This window comes from Lissotriton vulgaris, chromosome 8 (genome assembly GCF_964263255.1).
Source record: "Lissotriton vulgaris chromosome 8, aLisVul1.2, whole genome shotgun sequence".
Classification (NCBI taxonomy): domain Eukaryota; kingdom Metazoa; phylum Chordata; class Amphibia; order Caudata; family Salamandridae; genus Lissotriton; species Lissotriton vulgaris.
Genome location: NC_141696.1, coordinates 1098163 through 1119291, shown reverse-complemented (window position 1 = coordinate 1119291; position 21129 = coordinate 1098163). Strand labels below are relative to the sequence as shown.

At 49.9% G+C, this 21129-nt stretch overlaps 1 protein-coding gene across 1 annotated transcript in view; it reads right to left on the bottom strand.

The window, feature by feature from the left end:
• Positions 1 to 369: 369 nt before the first annotated feature.
• The window catches only part of LOC147693184 (NACHT, LRR and PYD domains-containing protein 3-like), a 330570-nt gene continuing 309810 nt past the window's right edge, over positions 370 to 21129 (bottom strand). Inside the window, exon 6 of the mRNA XM_086933604.1 lies at positions 370 to 574. Within this exon, the coding sequence (XP_086789730.1) occupies positions 370 to 574 (205 nt within the window). The remainder of the gene's footprint in view (positions 575 to 21129) is intronic.

Genomic DNA, 21129 nt, shown 5'->3' with positions numbered 1-21129 from the left:
CAGTGATGTCATGACAGTGACGAGCAGCTGTAATTGGGCTGGCAGGAGGCTGAGATCCGACTTTAAGAAAAGATTAAGGTTCTTCCTCCGCCTATACCCCCTTCAAATTACGCCCCTGGCTATACACTAGTTATGGGCAAATCTGCACCATTGTTGGCATTTTAATCCAAATACCTGAAAAACAAGCTTTAAATTCTTCCCTTCTGCACCATTAGAGGGGCTTGTTCCAAACTCACTTCTCGGACGTGGGTACCCCACTTCAGACACCTCATTTATTGTACACATTTTAATGCCATGGAATGGATGTGCCTTTCCCACATCATTGTAAAATATATGTGTAAGCCCCACCTACGAGGTATATTTTAGAAATCAATGACGTGATAAGAACTGCACAGCTCTGTACCTCAGTCTCTGTAGTTTGCAGTTTGGATGTTTTAGGCCTTCACACAACTTCTTCACTCCAGTGTCTCCCAGCTCATTGCCTCCCAGGTCGAGCTCTGTGAGAGATGTTTTTGTTTTCAGGACAGAGGCGAGGTCTTCGCAGCATGAACCGGTGAGGGAGCAGCGCTCCAACCTGCAGGAGAGAAGAGATATGGAGAGGAGTAAAGCAGAGCACAGACAGGGGCGTCACAGCTTCAGTTTTATCTTCATTTCTTTCCCGTCCTTGACTTCCTCCCCTCTTGTGACACATCCCCACCTTACACATCCGACCACGCCCTGTTTATATAGGAACCTGATGAGGGGAGTTCTCCGACTAGCAAGGGTGGAGCTAAATGGACATGTATATAAATATATTAAGACATACTTTAACCTGAAGACACTCTGCCGTGGTGTGAATGGTCGACATACAACTTTAGCAGTTATTGCAGCCATTAGTATATTTACACGGGGGTGTGATGTGGGACGAGGTGTTTATTCACAAAATAAAATTTTTCCACCAAAGTTCCTGTCACGGATATTGTTTCTCATGCCTCTCTTGATGCTTGTACATGTCACTTGAGACGTTGATATTTGCAGGGCCGGACTGGCCATATTGGGCATCGGCAAACCCCGGTGCGCCGCACGGGTGGGGGCCGGTTTTGTTACAGGGTCGTTTTTGCAGCGTAGCTGCAAAATCGGCCCTGTACCAAAATCGGCCGAAAACCGACTCCGGCAAAGAGCTCGGCGGCACCTCCAACCCCCCAGAGTGGGGGGGGGGCAAAGCACTTTGCCAGGGCCGGTTGTGGTTCCCAGTCCAGCCCTTGATATTTGGTAATAAACACAGTATTTGTCTTTTTAATGTACCTGCCTGTTAGACCCGGCCTCGTGGCGTGGTCCTCCCTGACCCCTAGCAAACCCCCGCCCGAGCTATGCACCACGACAGACTCCGAGTCCCCCGGCCTTCCCGGCCCGTAGGCCTGTGTGCCCACTTTCCAGCCCCTAAGATGGCCGCCCGATCCAGCGCGGCCTGTGCCGAGAGGCGCCACCCTGGCTGGAAGACAGCGCGCTCCCCTTCAGTGAGAGAGGGAGGAGTAGTTTCTTCCACACCTTTGACCTCCTCTCAAGAGATGGGTTTCGATCTCCCCTCCGGCCGCCCTGCGAGCTGGCTCCACGCCTGCTGTGTGTCTGGGACTCCTCCCGAGCCTGGCAAGACTAGATCAAAGAGCCGCATGGCAGGAACCCACAACAAGCGGCCCCCAGGTGTCCAGACCCCTGCCGACCAGAACTCCGGAGATCAAAGAGGAGCAGTCCTATAACTGGGGATGCTCCAGGACTATCGGCAGATTCGATCCTGGAACGACCTGAGCCCTGCTGAGTGACTCGCGGCTCCTTCGCAACTCTGAACCACCTGAGCCCTGCTGAGTGACTCGCGGCTCCTTCGCAACTTCGAACCACCTGAGCCCTGCTGAGTGACTCGCGGCCCCCCTGCAACTTCGAACCACCTGAGCCCTGCTGAGTGACTCGCGGCTCCCCTGCAACTTCGAACCACCTGAGCCCTGCTGAGTGACTCGCGGCTTCCCTGCAACTTCGAACCACCTGAGCCCTGCTGAGTGACTCGCGGCTCCCCTGCAACTTCGAACCACCTGAGCCCTGCTGAGTGACTCACGGTTTCCTGACTCTCCTGATCCGGCTGGATCCCTAACGATCGGCCCGTATTCCCCCGGCTCGAGGATTGAGAGCTGTGCGCCGGATACGCCCGATATCAGCACCAAACCTAAAGACTGTCCCGCTACCCTTACCCTGACCAAGACTTTATCGAGCCCCCGCTCGGCTCTTTACATATTTGCTGTGTTACGATCATAAAGATCTTCTGATGCTTGAGATAAACGACCATTCTTAAGAAACTTGGTGTCGTTTCTATTTGTCGTATGGTGTGGGTATAGTGTGTACGATCCTAGATTCGAGACTCTCCCCCCCTGAGGAGTCTCCCTCCAGACCTCCCCCAAGGTCTCCTTCTAACATTGGTGGCAAGCGACGGGATACAAACCTACAATCTAGAGATCGTACAGCACACGCACTACCGAGCAAAGACGACAAATGAGAGTCACCATGAGCATCATTGAAGCCAACGCGAGTACTGCATTCCGCATGGAGCAATTGGAGGAGTACTCGCACAAATAACTGAAAGACTTCTGCAAAGAATTGGGAATCGCTACCACTGGCCTCAACACGAAGGAAGCCATGCAGAAAGCGTTGAAAGCTTGGGTAGAGTCCGGACCTTCCAGCACAGAAGGGGCGGCGGCACAGCCAGACGATCTACGACTCCCCCAGACAGAAGGCAACGGACATGTATGAAGCATCGTGCCGGACGGGGGCCTCTCCCCGGAAGCACTCGCAGACCGAGAAAGAAGTCGCCACCACGAGTTGGAGATGGCAAGACTAAAGATCGACGGAGAAATAAAGTTGGCAGAAAAGAAACTTGCAATCGAGCAGATGAAAGTACAAGGAGAATTGGAAGAGAAGAAACTCCAGCGGGAGCATGCGGAGAAAAGACTTCAACTTGAACACGAGCGAGGCCTGAAGGAACTCGAGCTCCGGGCAAAGAAGGAAGAGAACCGGCCCCATGGGACCCAAGCGAGTGGACCCCCGGCAGAACCAAAGGTCCACATTCCCAAAGAGGTGGTCAAGGAGTACTACAAAAACGATGATATACAGCAATGGTTTAAGGCCTATGAAGTAGCCATGACCTCCCACCGAGTCCCACAGAAAGATTGGGGGACCGGATTGTGGGGTCCATTCCTCAACAAGGGGAGAGACACCCTGCTTGATCTACCGTCCTCCGAGCAAACTTCCTACCGCCACATGAAAGAGGCCCTCCTGACGAGATACGGCCTCACTCCAGAAATGTACCGCCAGCGGTTCCGGGACTGCAAGAAAATTCCTGGCACCACCTGGGTGGAGTACGTGAACTTTTTCAGCAGTGCATTCGACGGGTGGATCAAGGGCAGCAAAGTAACCACCCTAGAAGAACTAACGGACCTTATGCTATGGGAGCATCTATCCACAAATTGCTTTGTGGAACTACGCCAGCATCTACTAGACAGCAAACTCGCAGACCCGAGGAAGCTGGCCGCCGAGGCGGATCGCTGGGTGAACACCCGAGTCAGCCGGGGCCCCGCGAGTGACTATCCCCGTGGCGGTGAAGGACCACCCTGCCAGAGAGGGGGGGCAAACCCAGGAGGATCCCGGGATGCCCAGTCCGGCCCCCAGCGTAGCCCCCCGAGGAACCCACCACAAAACCTTTTCGCACCTCCCCAAACAGCTACCGGCCCACAAGGTAGGCCTCACCGAGTGACCATCACCTGCTGGAGATGTCAGAAGCCCGGGCACTATGCCAGCGACCCCCTGTGTCCCATGGCCCCCGCATTCCGACAGCAACTCCCCCAGCTAGGCAGATAGCGAATGCAGCCCTAGGGGAAGAGTTCGAGGACCCTGAGGTATGGGAACCTACTGCTATGACCCTAGTATCCCTGGGGGATAGGGAGATGGTCCCAGGGAACACATTGCCCAAAAACACCCAGAAGTATAGCCAGTTCGTGACAGTAAATGGCCACCGAGTTGAGGCCCTGCGTGACACCGGAGCCAGCATCACAGGAGTCCTTAGCCATTTAGTGCGGGAAGACAAGATCCTCCCCAATGTCCTGTGCCCTGTCATTTCAGCAGATAACACGGAGAGCTTGTGTCAGGTGGCCCTGGTACCGTTTGAGTGGGAGGGAGTAGCAGGAAAATTGAAAGTGGCAGTACGGACCTCCCAGCCTGTTGACTGCCTCCTGTAGAACGATCTGGAGAGTTCACCCTGGTAGCAGGTCGAGCGCCGGACCCACCTCGGGATGATGGGGCTCCCTGAATGGGTGTGCGCCACCACCCGATCCATGGCAGCCCGACTGCCCCCCGACGAGGACATCCAAGATGAAACTGCCAGCCTCCACCCTGTAGACAGCGACAGACCCGAGTCCGGGTCCGCCGAGGTCTCCGACCGCTCCACACGCAGGGGAGAGGTCCCGGACAGCGAGCCCCTACTCCCCGACCCCGCACAGATCACCGAGCTGGGTGATCTACCCGAGTTGGCCCAATGGCACCACAAAGGGGGCCCCTCCCGGGAAGAGTTCCGCCGAGAGCAGGCTACCTGTCCCTCCCTGGTCGGACCCCGGCAACAAGCCGACGCGCAGGCCGCGGGCGACCAATCCGGAACGCATTGGCTGTACTGGGAGAATGGCCTACTCTACAGCGAACAGAAGTCAGCGGAGCTAGGGTCAACCTGAGTGCTGGTGGTTCCCCTACGCTTCCGGGAGTTCCTCCTGGGTCTGGCTCACGATGTTCCCCTAGCCGGCCATCTGGGCCAAGACAAGACATATAGCCGCCTGGTCACGCACTTCTATTGGCCCAAAATGAAAGCGAACGTAGAGGCCCACTGTAAATCCTGTCCCACGTGCCAGGCTAGTGGGAAAAGTGGAGGAAAGCGCAAGGCTCCCCTCCAACCATTCCCCGTCGTCAGTACCCCCTTTGAGCGGGTCGGGATCGACATCGTGGGGCCGCTGGACCCCAAGACCTCCCAAGGCCACCGCTTCATCCGCGTCCTCGTGGATCATGCCACTCGATACCCTGAAGCTATTCCCCTGCGCACCATCATGGCCCCCGTGGTGGGCCGGGCCCTGATGGGGATCTTTTCCCGTGTAGGATTTCCCCGCGAGGTCGTGAGCGACCGCGGGAAGAGCTTTATCTCCAGGTACATGACGTCCCTTTGGCAACAATGTGGGGTATCGTATCGATTCACCACCCCGTACCACCCCCAAGGGAATGGCCTGGTCGAACGGTTTAACCGGACCCTGAAAGGGATGATCATGGGCCTAGAGGAGCCCCTCCAGCGCAAGTGGGACGTTTTGCTCCCCTGCCTGTTGTTTGCGTACCGAGAAGTCCCTGGGGTTCAGCCCATTCGAATTGCTGTACGGACACCCTGTCCAAGGGCCCCTCAGCCTGGTCAAAAGAAGGTTGGGAGACGGCCCCCCGAGACCCCCCACAGGAAGTGCTCCGATACATCCTGACCCTCCGAAACCAGACTCGGAAGTTTCGAGAGTTGGCCGAGGCCAACCTGGAGGCGAGCCAGGAGGAAATGAAGCGCTGGTACGACCAGAATGCCACTCTGGTCGAATTTCAGCCGGGCCAGAAGTATGGGTCATGGCCCCAGTGAAACCTTGCGCCCTCCAAGATAAGTGGACGGGCCCCTTCAAAGTGATCGAGCGGAAGAGCCAAGTCACCTACTTGGTGGACGTCCAGTCTCCCCGGAACCCCCTGCGGGTTCTGCACGTGAACCACCTCAAACCGCACTTCGTGCGGACAGAACTGAGCTTACTGTTGGCCACAGACGACGGGGCAGAAGAGGAAACGGAGCCTCTCCCTGACCTCCTGTGCACCAAAGAGAAAGATGGCTCCGTGGAAGGAGTGAACCTCTCTTCCGCCCTCACCCCCCAGCAACGCGAAGACTGCCGCCAACTCTTGGGGCAGTTCTCGGACCTGTTCTCCCTCGTCCCCAAGGTCACCGATTGGTGCGTCCACGACGTGGACACCGGAGACAGCCAGCCGGTGCGACACCGAGCCTACCGAGTCCCTGATCGAGTCCGGTCCTGCATCCAGGCCGAAGTCTCAAAGATGTTGTCCCTGGGGGTGGTCGAGCCCTCCGACAGCCCCTGGGCCAGCCCCGTGGTGCTGGTCCCGAAAGCCTCGGCCCCTGGTGTCGCCCCTGAACTGAGGTTCTGCATGGACTACGGGGGGCTCAATGCCATCACCCGAGCCGACGCTCACCCCATTCCCCGCGCAGATGAGCTCATTGACCATCTCGGGTCCGCTCATTTCCTCAGCACCTTCGACCTGACCTGCGGGTACTGGCAAATTGCGCTCACAGAGGGAGCCAAAGAGCGGTCCGCATTCTCCACCCCGGATGGGCACTATCGCTTTCGCGTGATGCCCTTCGGGATGAAAAATGCCCCGGCCACTTTTCAGCGACTAGTGAACAAAGTCCTCGCCGGGCTCGAGGAGTTCAGTGCCGCATATCTGGACAATATCGCGGTTTTCAGTTCAGAATGGAACGATCACCTCCGGAACCTCCGGAGGGTACTGATGGCACTGCGCCAGGCAGGCCTTACAGTGAAAGCGAGCAAATGTCAGATTGGACAGGGGTCGGTGGTCTACCTGGGACACCAGATCGGGAGCGGGCATGTCGCCCCCCTGCAGCCTAAGATCGACGCCATCTTAGCCTGGGAATCACCCACCACCCAAACAGAGGTCCGGGCCTTCCTCGGCCTTACCGGCTACGACCGGAGGTTCATCCAGGGGTACGGTAGCATCGTAGGCCCCCTCCCAGAGCTCACGTCCAAAAACCAACCCAAGAGAGTACAGTGGTCCCCAGCCTGCCAGGAGGCGTTCGACACCCTCAAGAAAGCCATGTGTGCTGCCCCAGTGCTACGAGCCCCTGACTACTCGAAAGAGTTCATGGTGCAGACCGATGCCTCAGAACACGGCATTGGGGCCGTACTATCCCAACTGAATGAGGAAGGTGTAAATCAACCCGTAGCCTTCATTAGCCGAAGGCTACTTCCCAGAGAACAGAGGTGGAGCACCATCGAACGAGAAGCGTTCGCAATAGTTTGGGCCCTTAAGAAACTACGGCCCTACTTGTTCGGAACCCATTTCCGAGTCCAGACGGATCATCGGCCATTGCGGTGGTTGATGCAGATGAGAGGTGAGAACCCCAAACTGCTGCGATGGTCGATCTCCCTCCAGGGGATGGATTTCACTGTAGAACACCGCCCTGGGACCAACCACGCCAATGCTGACGGCCTCTCTAGATTCTTCCGCCTCAGTGAAGAGAACCCCCAAAAGGATGGGTAGTTCTCCCCGACTTTCAGCTGGGGGGGGACGCATGTTAGACCCAGCCTCGTGGCGTGGCCCTCCCTGACCCCTAGCAAACCCCCGCCTGAGCTATGCACCACGACAGACTCCGAGTCCCCCGGCCTTCCCGGCCCGTAGGCCTGTGTGCCCACTTTCCAGCCCCTAAGATGGCCGCCCGATCCAGCGCGGCCTGTGCCGAGAGGCGCCACCCTGGCTGGAAGACAGCCCGCTCCCCTTCAGTGAGAGAGGGAGGAGTAGTTTCTTCCACACCTTCGACCTCCTCTCGAGAGATGGGTTTCAATCGCCCCTCCGGCCGCCCTGCGACCTGGCTCCACGCCTGCTGTGTGTCTGGGACTCCTCCCGAGCCTGGCAAGACTAGATCAAAGAGCCGCATGGCAGGAACCCACAACAAGCGGCCCCCAGGTGTCCAGACCCCTGCCGACCAGAACTCCGGAGATCAAAGAGGAGCAGTCCTATAACTGGGGATGCTCCAGGACTATCGGCAGATTCGATCCTGGAACGACCTGAGCCCTGCTGAGTGACTCGTGGCTCCTTCGCAACTTTGAACCACCTGAGCCCTGCTGAGTGACTCGCGGCTCCTTCGCAACTTCGAACCACCTGAGCCCTGCTGAGTGACTCGCGGCTCCCCTGCAACTTCGAACCACCTGAGCCCTGCTGAGTGACTCCGGCTCCCCTGCAACTTCGAACCACCTGAGCCCTGCTGAGTGACTCGCGGCTTCCCTGCAACTTCGAACCACCTGAGCCCTGCTGAGTGACTCGCGGCTCCCCTGCAACTTCAAACCACCTGAGCCCTGCTGAGTGACTCGCGGCGCCCTGAATCTCCTGATCCGGCTGGATCCCTAACGATCGGCCCGTATTCCCCCAACTCGAGGATTGAGAGCTGTGCGCCGGATACGCCTGATATCAGCACCAAACCTAAAGACTGTCCCGCTACCCTTACCCTGACCGAGACTTTATCGAGCCCCCGCTCGGCTCTGTACATATTTGCTGTGTTACGATCATAAAGATCTTATGATGCTTGAGATAAACGACCATTCTTAAGAAACCTGGTGTTGTGTCTATTTGTCGTGTGGTGTGGGTATAGTGTGTACGATCCTTGATTCGAGACTCTCCCCCCCCCTGAGGAGTCTCCCTCCAGACCTCCCCCAAGGTCACCTAACACTGCCTGCCCGAGCTACACGCATGCATCTGTAGGGCTGTCAGGGAAGTTTTTTTGTCCACGGTAGAGATAGACAAGTCTCTACCGCGGTTAAACTGTGGTCGGCCTGCTTTTAAATTCAGAATCCAGCCATAATGTTGGCGGCAAGAACACCTTGTTTCAACAGAGAATGCACATCGCCAACATTTAAATCGGGACTCAGTCTCTGTGAGTCTGACTCAGATAATTCAGTTTCTAGGTTTGTGATTCATTCAGCAAAGGGCAAACTTATCTCCAGAGACAAAAGGTTCAGATTATAAAGAAAGATCTGATTAGTTTTGAGAAACAACAAATTCTCTCTTCAAATGTTACCCGTGATAGTGCGTTTGTTGCCTCCATCTATTTAGGTCATGTTTGCTGCCAATCTTCACTTCCAATTGTTCAGTGTTTCAAGGCGCTACATTTGCGATAGACTCTCTCGTGCTCAGCTTTAATTTAAGATGCGAGCGAGGTTTGTTCTGCGGAATGGAGGCTTCTAACCAAAGACGTATCCTTAGCCTGGCTCCCGATATCTCGTTACAGTTAAATACAAGCAAGTGAGGCTGAGAGGCTCGAGGGGGAAAGGTCATAACAGGAGGAAGTTGTCTCGACGCATATGACCCCGTCATAGCTTCCAGCAGGTTCCTTCGACTCACAAAAATAATATCACTCCTCCTCTGGCAGTGATCCTCAGAATGTAGGTGTGACCCTGGCTTGTGGCCCCTGTGTCCGGATGTTAGAAATGGGATCCCTGGCTGGCCAGGGCTTGCGCCAAATCCAGTCAGAGACCACCACTCCTAAGTCAGGGCAAGGGAGTTACACACCAAGATAACCCCTGCTCACCCTCTAGGTAACGTGGCGCGAGCAGCAAGGCTAAACTCGGAGGCGATATGAGTTAAGTATTTGCGCACACACCCCAGCAACAACACCCAAGGCCCACCACAAAGAAAACTCCACACAAGGTTATATATAAAAATAGCCTTTGTATTACACCAAAACACATTAGATAAAAACACACCCTTTACAATGTGCCAAAAGGCACGGGCAGAATTTACAGGGGATATGTACAAGACAGGACCACCTGGACCACTGTCAGGAATCAGCACTTTTAGAAGTAGCACTTAGAACATAGAACATAGAATGTAAATCACTGTAGCACACAACCAGTAACTACTGGTAACCAGGACCTCACTAGCACCACCTGCACTAGGAGAAAAACCACCTTAGTATCACAATACCTGTAGGGGTATAAGCACATGATGCATAAACATACATTCAGCGGTGTAAGGAAGGAAAACACATGATGCCTACAACATTCAGAGGTGTAAGGAACAAGGCACATGATGCATAAAAACACATTCAGAGGTGCAGCACAGGAAAACACATGATGCCTAAAAACATTCAGAGGTGTATCAAAGAACACAATTGCGCCAAACTCACATAAGTCACCACCTGTGACTGTCCCTAGGCCAACTGGCCTTGTTGGGGCTAGGACGCCCTGTGTCCCAAATGTCAGGCAGGCTGTGAAGGCAGCCAAGAACACAAGCCTAAACGTGGCAGTTGCCCACAAAGTGCCGGGCACTGGTGGAAACGATGGGGCCTCACGTTGGAGGCTCACAGGCTCTGAAGAATCGGTCTGTCCCCTTGGGAGCCTCGCTGGACTCCAGTAAACAAATGCCCCCTCGAGCCTCTCAGGGCTATAACCAACAATGGGGGCACTCAAGAGCCTCTCATGACTCGTCACCACTTTGCTCCCTGAGCCCCACTGGGCTCTAAGTAAAGAAATGCCGCCTCGAGCCTCTCAGGGCTCAACAACAAATGGGGCGCCTGCCTTGAGCCTCTCAGGCTCGTAATTACCAAAGGGCGCGCTGAGCCTTTGAGCCTCTGGGGCTCTAATTCAAGAAATGCCCCCACGAGCCTCGGGGCTCGAAACAGAATGCAGCCTGAGCCTCGCAGGCTCTAACGAATGTGGCCTTTCTGGAGCCTCTCCGGCTCTGAAGTATGCCCCTGCCGTCGGATTCCCGCTCGGGGGGCTCGAGATAAGACTGTGCCTCCCCCCAGCCCGTGTCACTCACCGGGCTGTTCTCTCTGGGGACTCGCTTCTCTCCCGGCAGCTTCACGAGAGCTCCCGCTCCTCGGGGCTCTCTCCTTCTGGGCGGCGGGGCTCTCTCCACCACACGAGGGCCTCGCCAGCGACCGCAGCACGTCTCTGTCCCTGGGCTGCACGGCGGGGCTCTTTAGCCGGTCTCCGTTTGCTTCCGGGCCAGTCACGTGGGCGCGGGGCTTCCTCCAGACAAACGGAAGTCCCGCCTGTGGCATCTTGAGCTTCTTGGTTATGCAGCCTGTTGCCAGGTTGCCACATGCATTAGAATGCTCTGCACAGATTCTGTAGTTGTGATGTTTAGACTAGCTAGGCAGTTGAGCTTGGACCTTGCTACTGCTGACTCTTTATCCTGTGGATGGGATCCTAATCTATAATAAATACTTATTTCACCTATAATCCACGTTTGAACTTCATTACATTGGCGACGAGGATGGGATTTGTGAAGAAAAGAAGAAAGGATCTCAACAAGGATACAAAGATATCTTCTTTTACCTCATTTTGAAGTTGTCAAAGGTACTGTTAATTTTAATTTTCAACTTTCTATTGAGACTTTCAAGCTTTCATGGATTGAGGAACTTTTATTTCCTTTAAACCAACTTCCTGGAGAGAGACCCTTTATGGAAAGCACTTTTGTGCTCACTGTCTTTTTTGTGAAAAGCGCTTCTAATGACAATCTTTAACAAATACTACATTGTCATTTTGCAGTGTGCACAGCGTTATTGTTTGATTTTTTTACCTAGAGTCTGCTTCCTCACAAGCACTCTCCATTGGGCACAGCGCTGTTTGATAGCACACGCAGCGCTCATTTGTTTTACTTTTAGCCCTTCTGGTGATTTCAACCTGCCAATTACCAACACAGCACTCGTCTGCTTTGTGCCCTCCCTGCCTTTAATCTACCAGTTACCGGCACAACCCTCAGCGCTCCTGTTTTAATCTACCAGTTACCGGCACAACCCTCAGCGCTCCTGTTCCAGTTACCGGCACAACCCTCAGCGCTCCTGTTTTAATCTACCAGTTACCGGCACAACCCTCAGCGCTCCTGTTCTGCCTGCGCTGTGTCAACCTGTGTTTATACATGTCATCGCTGTGGCAGCCCGTGTCTTTGTACATCGCAGCGCATTACATCGGCAACATGTCTATTTATTTTTGAATAGCTTCAGGCATTACATCGGCAGCATCTTTCAAAAACTTACCGCTCGAGCGCACAACGCTCGTTCTCTCGTGCTCCAGCACAGCTTCAGTCGGAAATTTCAGCTGTTGCCATCACGAAGGAGCGTCATGATGTTTACCATGACGCGGCAGCCATTTTCTTATTGAAAACTACCGATTCGTCACAAGTAACATAGATTTAATTTGTAGAACGGCAGATTCACCACAATTATAATATTTTCATTTTGAAACATTTCGAGTGGATTTCTTCACAGAAAAATCGCGCAGCAACAGGTATTAAACTGGATGATTCATAATTTTTTTTAAGAAAGGAAATGAGACATTGAGACTGTGTTTAATTTTTTTTTTTTAAAAAGGGGAAGAGAGACACTCAGATTACTTCTCAATATTCTAACTGTATTCATAACAGAAATTTTATTTCCAGGTTTTAAAGGTGCTGTAGCAACTTATTGTTATTAGTCCTAAAAAAAAAAAGTTTCAAATTTTTATTTTATTGGGGTGGCATTGATCAGGTACACGTAATGCAGAACGTCACTGCTCCTCCATTTTTCTTACAAACTCCTGGTGATCCTCCCATTAAATGGAAAAAGTGGTGTAAGGTATTTGAAAGGTATGCAAAAGTGTGTGGGGCCAACCTAAGTGCGGAAAGAAAAACAGCTCTGATATTACACTGTTTGGGAACAGAGGGCCAGGAGGTATTTGATCATTTGCCAGAGATACAAGATAGGAATCTTAATGAATATGAAATCTGTATTGCTATGTTAGATAAACACTATCTTCCAAAAGTTTCTACTATCTTAGAAAGGTATCATTTTGGCCGCAGATTACAACATGAAGAAGAAAGCATAGAAAATTATATAACTGCGCTAAGAAAATTGGCATCATCTTGTAAGTTTGCTGCCTCTTCTGACGAAAGAATAAGGGATCAGTTCATGCTAGGTTGTAGTATAGAACGTGTTAGAGAGGAATTATGGCAAAAAGATGAACCTGATTTAGATGATGTGATTACCATAGCAAAAAGGATTGAACATTCTAATAAGTGTGTAGATGTCATAAAAAAGAATGGTGACAGTAAAACCAATAGCACTGTTAATCTTGTAAGGACCCCAAATGCTACTAAGGAAAATACTAACCAGAGAGGTAGTATGAGAGATGTAACTAGTAACAAACCTCTCAATGCTAAATCAGATAAGAAATTTGATTTTACACAAGTGAAATGTTTTAGATGTGGCAAAATGGGACATTTTGCAAATGATAGACAATGCCCGGGATGGAAAGCTACCTGTGGAAAATGCAAAAGAAAGGGGCATTTTACCAGTGTTTGCAAGGGAAAGGAATATAAAGGCAAGGTTAATGAGATTTATTATGATTTTGATGATACAAGTGATTATGATGGGAATGCTGAGTGTGGTCAAATTTTGGTTCAAGTAGTTTTCGGTCCTCAGCCAAAGAATTGTCCTGTTGATGAAATCTTAGTCAATGGTCATCCTGTCAAAGTTTTGTTCGATTCAGGGGCAAAAATCACCATTGTAGCAAAGGAATTTTATCTCAAATATTTACAAGGCAAAATTAAGATGTTTCGTCCGGATATAAAACCCCTTGCATATGGTAGGAAACCCATAGAAATTTTAGGATACTTTCGAGGAAACATTAATTACAAAGAGAGATTCACTGGCTCAAAAATCTATATCTCACAAAAAGGGGACAATATTTTGAGTTGGTTTGTTCAAAAAGATTTGGGTGTGATGTTAGATACAAATTCCTCTCCTCCCATCATCTTAAAGGAGTTACCCTTTGTTAACGCAAATTCTGTCAATACAAACCAAGTTTGTGGTGAGCCCTTCTCAGATAACTTAAAAAAGAATTTCCCTACTGTCTTTACTGAGAAATTGGGTTGTTTGAAGAACTATGATCATCACATCAAATTAAAGAAAGATGCTGTACCGGTTTGTTGTAAAGTACGTAGTGTCCCCATTACTGTTAGAGATCAAGTAAAAGCAGAATTAGAGAAATTGGTCAAGGAGGGTATCATAGAAGAAGTTGAAGCAACTCAATGGGTCGCTCCGATTGTAGCCGCCAAGAAATCGGATGGCTCTCTTCGTTTATGCATAGACCTTAGAGAGTTGAATAAGAACGTAGTGGTAGATCACTACCCTTTACCTAAAATTACAGACATGTTAATGTTGTTGAAAGGGGCGAAGGTTTTTAGCACAGTGGATTTAAGATCCGCGTATCATCAAATAAGACTCGGTGAGGAATCAAAAGACCTGACTGCCTTTGTAACACCATTTGGCACTTTTCGCTTTGTGAGGCTTCCTTTTGGGCTGGTATCAGCTGCCTCAGTTTTTCAAAGAGCTTTGGAAGGTGTCTTAAAAGGTTTGGAAGGGGTGAGAGTGTACCAAGATGATATTCTGATTTTTGGGAGCTGTGATGAAGAGCATGATCTAAGATTGCTTGGTGTGTTACAACGTTTGTGTGAATCTGGTCTAACAGTAAAATTGGAAAAATGTAAATTTAGGAAAAACTCCATAGATTATCTTGGACACACAATCTCGGGAGATGGTATTTCACCAAAAGCTGGTCTAATTAACACCATGGTGAAAATGTCCTCTCCCAAGAACAAAGAGGAATTGATTAGCTTTCTAGGTATGGCCGAGTACTATAACAAGTTTATTTGTGGTTTTGCTTCTTTGTGTGTTTGCATGAGATCGTTGTTAAAAAAAGGAACTGAATTTGTATGGAGTGGTGAATGTGAAAAAGAATTCACTGTCCTGAAGAGAAAATTGAACAATGCCCCCAAATTGAATAGCTTTAACCCGGAGAAGAAATCTATTATAATAACAGATGCAAGTTTAAAAGGATTAGGGGCAGTTTTAACACAGAAGAGTGAAGGGAGTGAGGTAGTCATTTTGTTTTTATCAAGAAGTTTGAGGGGTCCAGAGCTAAGATATTCTGTGGTAGAACGTGAAGCGTTAGCAGTATATTGGGCCGTAAAGAAATTGAAAAACTTCTTGTGGGGAAGTACTTTTGAAGTGAGAACTGATCACAAACCGTTATGTGAAATCCTAAAAACAAAAGGGATTGAAGCTGTTTCCAGTAGGATTACAAGATGGGTTGTAGGATTACAAGATTATGATTTTGAGGTTAAGTATCTGCCAGGTGTTGAAAATAAAGTAGCAGATGCCTTATCTCGTCTTGTCTCTCAGGAAGATTTAGATCTGGAGGAGGATTTGGAAGGTGAAGATGAAATGGTTTGTTCAGTTGGTGAAGGTGTCATTGATAAGTGTAAATGGTTGGAGGCCTCACAGGAAGATTTGACTCTTATGGAGATTTTGAAATTGATCAAGGTTGGATGGAAGGTCAAACCAAAAGATGGAGACTTACTGGAGAAATTTTGGCATGTTAAAGATCAGTTATCTGAACATGATGGATTACTTGTCAGAGGTACTAGGCTGGTTCCCCCGATATCTATTAGAAGTGAGCTCATTTCATTAGCTCATAGTGGACATATTGGCATTTCAAAGACAAAAGGGAATTTGAGGATGTCGTACTGGTGGCCCAACATGGATTTGGAAATTGAGAGGAAAGTTAGGGACTGTATGGAATGTGCTTTAAGTGAGAAGGTGGCGAAGCCCAAGATTAAGCCCATGATTATCAGAACGCTTCCAAATGGCCCTTGGGAAGAAGTTGGCCTGGATATCCTTGGGCCTATATACTCAGCTGGGTCTGAATTAGGCATGGGCGGAAAATCCGTTCCGCTCGCGGATTTTGCGGATTTTCGGGAAATCCGCAATCCGCGAGATTCGCGAATCTCCCGCAAAATCCGCAAATCCGCGAGCAGCGGATTTTGCTCGCACTGCTCGCACTGTTCGCGTGAGTTCGCGTGAGTTCGCGCCCCGCGAATAAGTGCAAAATTGCAGAAATACGATCTTAGCAAAACTGAAAGTAACTACTTACCAGGTTCAAAAGTTCAGGCTCATCATTAGTAGCCATTTCCTGTAGTGCTTCCTGAGGGGCCCCTCCAGAGTTCAGTTGCCAGTTGAAACTATTATGTGACCCTGCTCTGAACCTCAGAATAGTTACACATATGCCACAAAGGTCCTGAATTACAGCTAAGGGAGACAAGCAGGAGCCAGGCTGGAAGTTAAAATCCATTAATCAGCCCCTAATTCATTATTGTCAGTTGGGGCAGGGCAGGTGTTGTAACTAATTTTGCAACAATGAAAGCACTTAGCAAGTGCAAAAGATCACTAATCAGGGCGCACTAAGGAAGCAGGTGCCAGCTAAAAAAATATTCTGTGACACATTAATCAGCCCCAAATTAATTCAGGTCACTTGAGGCAGGGAAGGTGTACTTTGCTTTGCCGAAAATAATGTACACTGGACAACCAGAGGGTGTGGTGATGAAACAGAGGGTGGCATGGGTGGGCCAGAGGGTGGCATGAGTAGTCAGAGAGTGGCAGTGGTGACAGAGAGTGGCAGTGATGAAGAAGAGTGTCCCAAACAGGCTGGACACGTAGAAACAACAAGTTCGCGAAACTTGCGACCCGACAGGGAAGTTCGCAATTTGCGAAAGTGTACAAAACCCTCGCGAACTGGCAGAAACACGGGCGAACAAAAAAAAAAAAAATCCGGAAATTCGCGGGAATTCGCGGATTTTGCGGATTGCGAATCCGCAAATCCGCAAAATTCGCGAACGCGAGATCCGCAAAATTCGCTCATGCTTAGTCTGAATGGTATGTCTTAGTTTTAATAGACTTCTTTTCAAGGTGGCCAGAGATTGCTATCACTCGTGGCATAGAGTCCAAACATGTTATACTCTTTTTGGAAAAACTTTTCGCTAGGGAGGGCATTCCCAGCATCATTTTGACGGACAATGGAAGTCAACTTGTCTCTAGGGAGATGGAATTATTCTTGTCTAAACATGGTGTAAAACATAACAAATCGTCTCTCTATCACCCAGAGACGAATGGCACCATGGAGAGATTTAACCGTGTGCTCAAGGAGACAATTAGAATGTCTAAATCTGCAGGTTCAGATTGGAGATCTGATGTTTTTGATAAAGTTAAACTTTACAGGTTATCACCACATGCCACCACGGGCAAAACACCCTTTGAGCTTTTCAGAGGTAGATGTCCAAATACTTTGGTTTCCCCGCCTTGGGTGAATGATTTGCATCTCAAGGTTCCTAATGAAAGTGAGGATTGGAAGGTAGGTCAGGAGAAAAAGTTACAAGCTAGGAAAAGGATTCATGATTTGAAACATTCTGTAAAACACACGGTGGTACATGTGGGTGATTGGGTTCTTATAAGAAATCCATGTAAGAAGAACAAGATGTTATCTGCTTCATTTTTGAAGCCCATTCAGGTCATCAAGGTTTTAGGCAATGCTGTCAAAACAACTGATCATCGCATTTGGAACTTGAACAGAGTTGTGGTGATCAAGAAAGATTTTGTTGACAATTCCAAACCTCCTATGTCAAGCTCTTCACCTACAGGTACCTCATCTCCTCGGGCTATGGCTGGTCCTGTCATCACAAGGAAATCTTCAAGGATTACACGTATACCTACTCGTTTGAATGACTTTGTAAGATAATGTTTTCTGTTTATTTTTATCTGTTATAAGGAGGGAGATGTGTGGCATCTTGAGCTTCTTGGTTATGCAGCCTGTTGCCAGGTTGCCACATGCATTAGAATGCTCTGCACAGATTCTGTAGTTGTGATGTTTAGACTAGCTAGGCAGTTGAGCTTGGACCTTGCTACTGCTGACTCTTTATCCTGTGGATGGGATCCTAATCTATAATAAATACTTATTTCACCTATAATCCACGTTTGAACTTCATTACACCGCCCCACCTCAGGCACTCCTCAGCCTGACTTCCGGTTTCCTCGGGCCGGCCTCCCTCTTCCAGCCGGACTTGCCTCTGTTCACAGGTGCGCGGGGTGGGCTCCCGTCCGCTTCCTGTTGTCTTGCTTGTCCCGCCCCCGGCCTGCCTGACTTCCGGTTCGGGCACTGGCAGGGACGATCTCGCCGCAATGCACGGGGAAAACGCCGGGTGGGCACCGGCTATGCACCAGGGAAGCGCTCCCAAGCGCTAGGGCGGAGATAAAGCGCTCTCAAGCGCTAAAGGCAAAATCAAGCGCGTCCAGGCACAAATGAAGTGCTTCCAAGCACTGGGAGGCAATTCCAGCGCTCCCAGCATTAGAGGACAGCACAATTCCAGGGAAAGTCCTTGGAATGCAGCAAGATGGGGGGGCAAGGCTGGGCCAGGGGCCAGCTCACTGGGCCCTCCAGGCAGGAAGGCAGTCCCAAGTGGCGGTTCCTCCTGGCACCAGCAGCAGCAGCAGGCCCCCCTCAGTAAGATCAGGAAAAAGAACAAATTGTAAGGGGACACAGCCCCTTCTTATACTGTACATTCCTTTGTCTGTAGGTGCAGGGTAGGGGAGAAACCAGTCGCTGCTGGTTTTGGAGCACCCTTGATGGCCCAACTACCCCTTTCATTCACTGGGGAGGCTAGGGTCGTTAGATGCACCACAGGGGGCGGAGCCAGCATTGTGAGTGGAAAGCCCAGCCCCATCAGGAACCATGTGCACTCCTCCCCAGCCATCAGCATGCTAATCTCCACACTCACCACCGGGCAGACCCATCATGACTCATGGAGCCTGGCATCCCAGCCAGCTCCAGCCAATCACACGCCAGACACATTTTACACTAATATGCCAACTCCTAGAAGTGGCACTTCCACACACGACACAATCATGTCACATACATCATTGCAAAGCATTCAATCACACGAGTCCGCACATACCAGACTCGAGCCTGTACACCCCACGCATCAGGAACTACCAGGGACACAAACATTCCCCATGCATTCCTATGTGAGGGCAGGCCTATCTCACCACATGCACTCAAAGTGCGCACGCACTTTCCACTGGGACACAGTGAAAGTGTGCAGATGTCAGGTCCCTGCGGGTGGTGGAGAATTCTACACCAAGAGTTCGTTATAAGATCAAGACAGGTTCCAATCACACGCTTTCTGTCTGTTTTTGGAGGCAACGAGTAGCGCAATCTAGAGGCAAAGAGACATTTCCTGATTGTGCCACTGACTAGTTGCTTTAACGTTCTAGTCTTTCTGGGGCGGCCATTTTGTGCGCTCGAGCCTTTTGCTCTGCGCACTTCAACGGTCATATTCCTGAGGATAAGACGCTTCTGTGTTAGCGCGTCTTTTCGAGTAAATCCAGTCCGTTCAATTTTAAGTTGAGCAAGCCCTTGTCCCTGAGTATTACCTAGCGCTAACTTCAGTTAGTCTGTTAGTGCTTTTCCGTTCCAGTTCCTGATTTTCGCTCTTCAGCGGCTGCTCAGTATTCTTGCCTCACTCTCCTGGTAGGACTCTTCTTCTTTGTGTGGGTGTAAAAGTCTACTAGAGTGAGGTAAGATTTTGAGCCCTACTCAGTTCCAGTTCTGAATCCAGTATTCTCCTGTGAAGCTTCATAGCGAGTGTTCTCCTAAACACTCAGTACCTGCATTTGAATTTGAATTTCGTCTGAGTAAGAAGAACTATAGCGTATGTGTATTCGCTATCAGCCTTGGGCAGACTATAAACAGCATTTGAGTAATACTATACTTTCGAGAGCTAGAGACTCAATTGTGGAGTATGATCAAGCAGCAATTGGTCTTCATCCTTCCTGAGCCTAGATGACTTCAAGTATAGTAGTGTATATTCTCATATGCATATTAATTATACAGTATTATACCAACTGTGAATTTAGCAGCAGACGTTCATACTACAAGAACTGTCAAAACTCAACTCTAAACTGGATTTAATGCTTCTATCTGGACTTCCACTTTCCAGATTCATTTATAGAGAGGGGCTAAAGTCCGCACACATTCAGGTACTTGAAAGTAGTGTATTAATAGTGAGTAGGAGATAGTGCCATAATATAGTGGGGAACTGTAGTAATGTTTTGCTTACTTTTACAGGAGATGATCTTCCTGAACGAACAGTAAGAAGATTATATGTGTGGCAGTCTCTCTGTTTGTTATCCACTTCCCCTTTTCCCTTTCATTCCTGGGCTCAGAGTTCTCTGGGTACAGGGGTGTAGGGGAGTTGGGAAATTCTCACCTAGCAAGAACCTTCTGGTCATCTGCTCCCACGGATTCAAAGGAATTCAGGTATGCTCTCTGACAGATTGAAGTGCCGGAACATTTCTTTCCGTCTGGGCAGAATGGCAGAAGGCTTAGATGTGAAGGCTTTGGCAACTATTCTAGAGGATTTGCAAAAGCAGCTTAGTGAAACCAGGGAGGAGGTTAGGAAGTCCAATCAGGAGGCTAGTTACCTTAGGCAGCGGGTAGAAGAACTTTCTGTGAGCCCCAGTCCTAATTTCGGAGGGCTTAAGGCTCCCACTTTTGCTCCTACCTCTTCGTCCTCATCTGCGTTAACTACGCAAGTTGTCCATGCAATGTCCCCTACCATACCTTTGGCCCCCCCCGAAAGATTTCAAGGAGATCCGCATAAGGCTCAAATCTTTTTGACCCAGTGTTCCCTGCATTTCCTCTGTAAGCCCATTTTATTTAAATAGGATCAGTCTAAAGTGGCGTTTGTGCTGTCCTATCTTAGTGGTGACGCTGCAGCGTGGTCTATGCCTTTGGTCTCCTCTAATGATCCGGTGTTGTATAAATTTGAAGATTTCAAGGCGGAGTTTCTTCGAATCTTTGATCGTCGTACAATATCTCAGACCACTGATAATGAGCTATTGGATCTAAAACAGGGAAACAGAGAACTAGTTGCGTATTTGGCACAATACAACAAGCTAATTGTGGAAACTAATTGGCCTGCAGCAAAAAGAGCGGCAATTTTCTACAGAGGCCTAAGGGATGAGTTAAAGGATGGGTTGTCCCAAATTCCTAGAAGACCTACTGATGTCTCTGAATTAATCGACTTGGTCCTTCAAATTGATCAAAGGCAAGCGGAACGTCGGAGTGAGAAACGAAGAGATGTCAAACCCTTTCCACCACGTTTCGATCGAGTTCGCTCAGAGCCCATTAAGAATAGCGAAGTTCATACCAGTGAGGAACCCATGCAGATTGGTGCGGTTCGTGGCCCTTTGTCTCAGGAGGAGAGAGAAAAGCGACGCCTAGGAAAATTATGCATGTACTGTGGTCAGTCAGGTCACTTTGTCAAAGAATGCTCGAAGAAACCAAAGACCAATTCATGGGTAAAAGACAAGCTCCACCAGTAGACGGAGTTGCACTGGTGGGAGCAGCCCCTGAGACAACTCCCAAGACTCAGTTA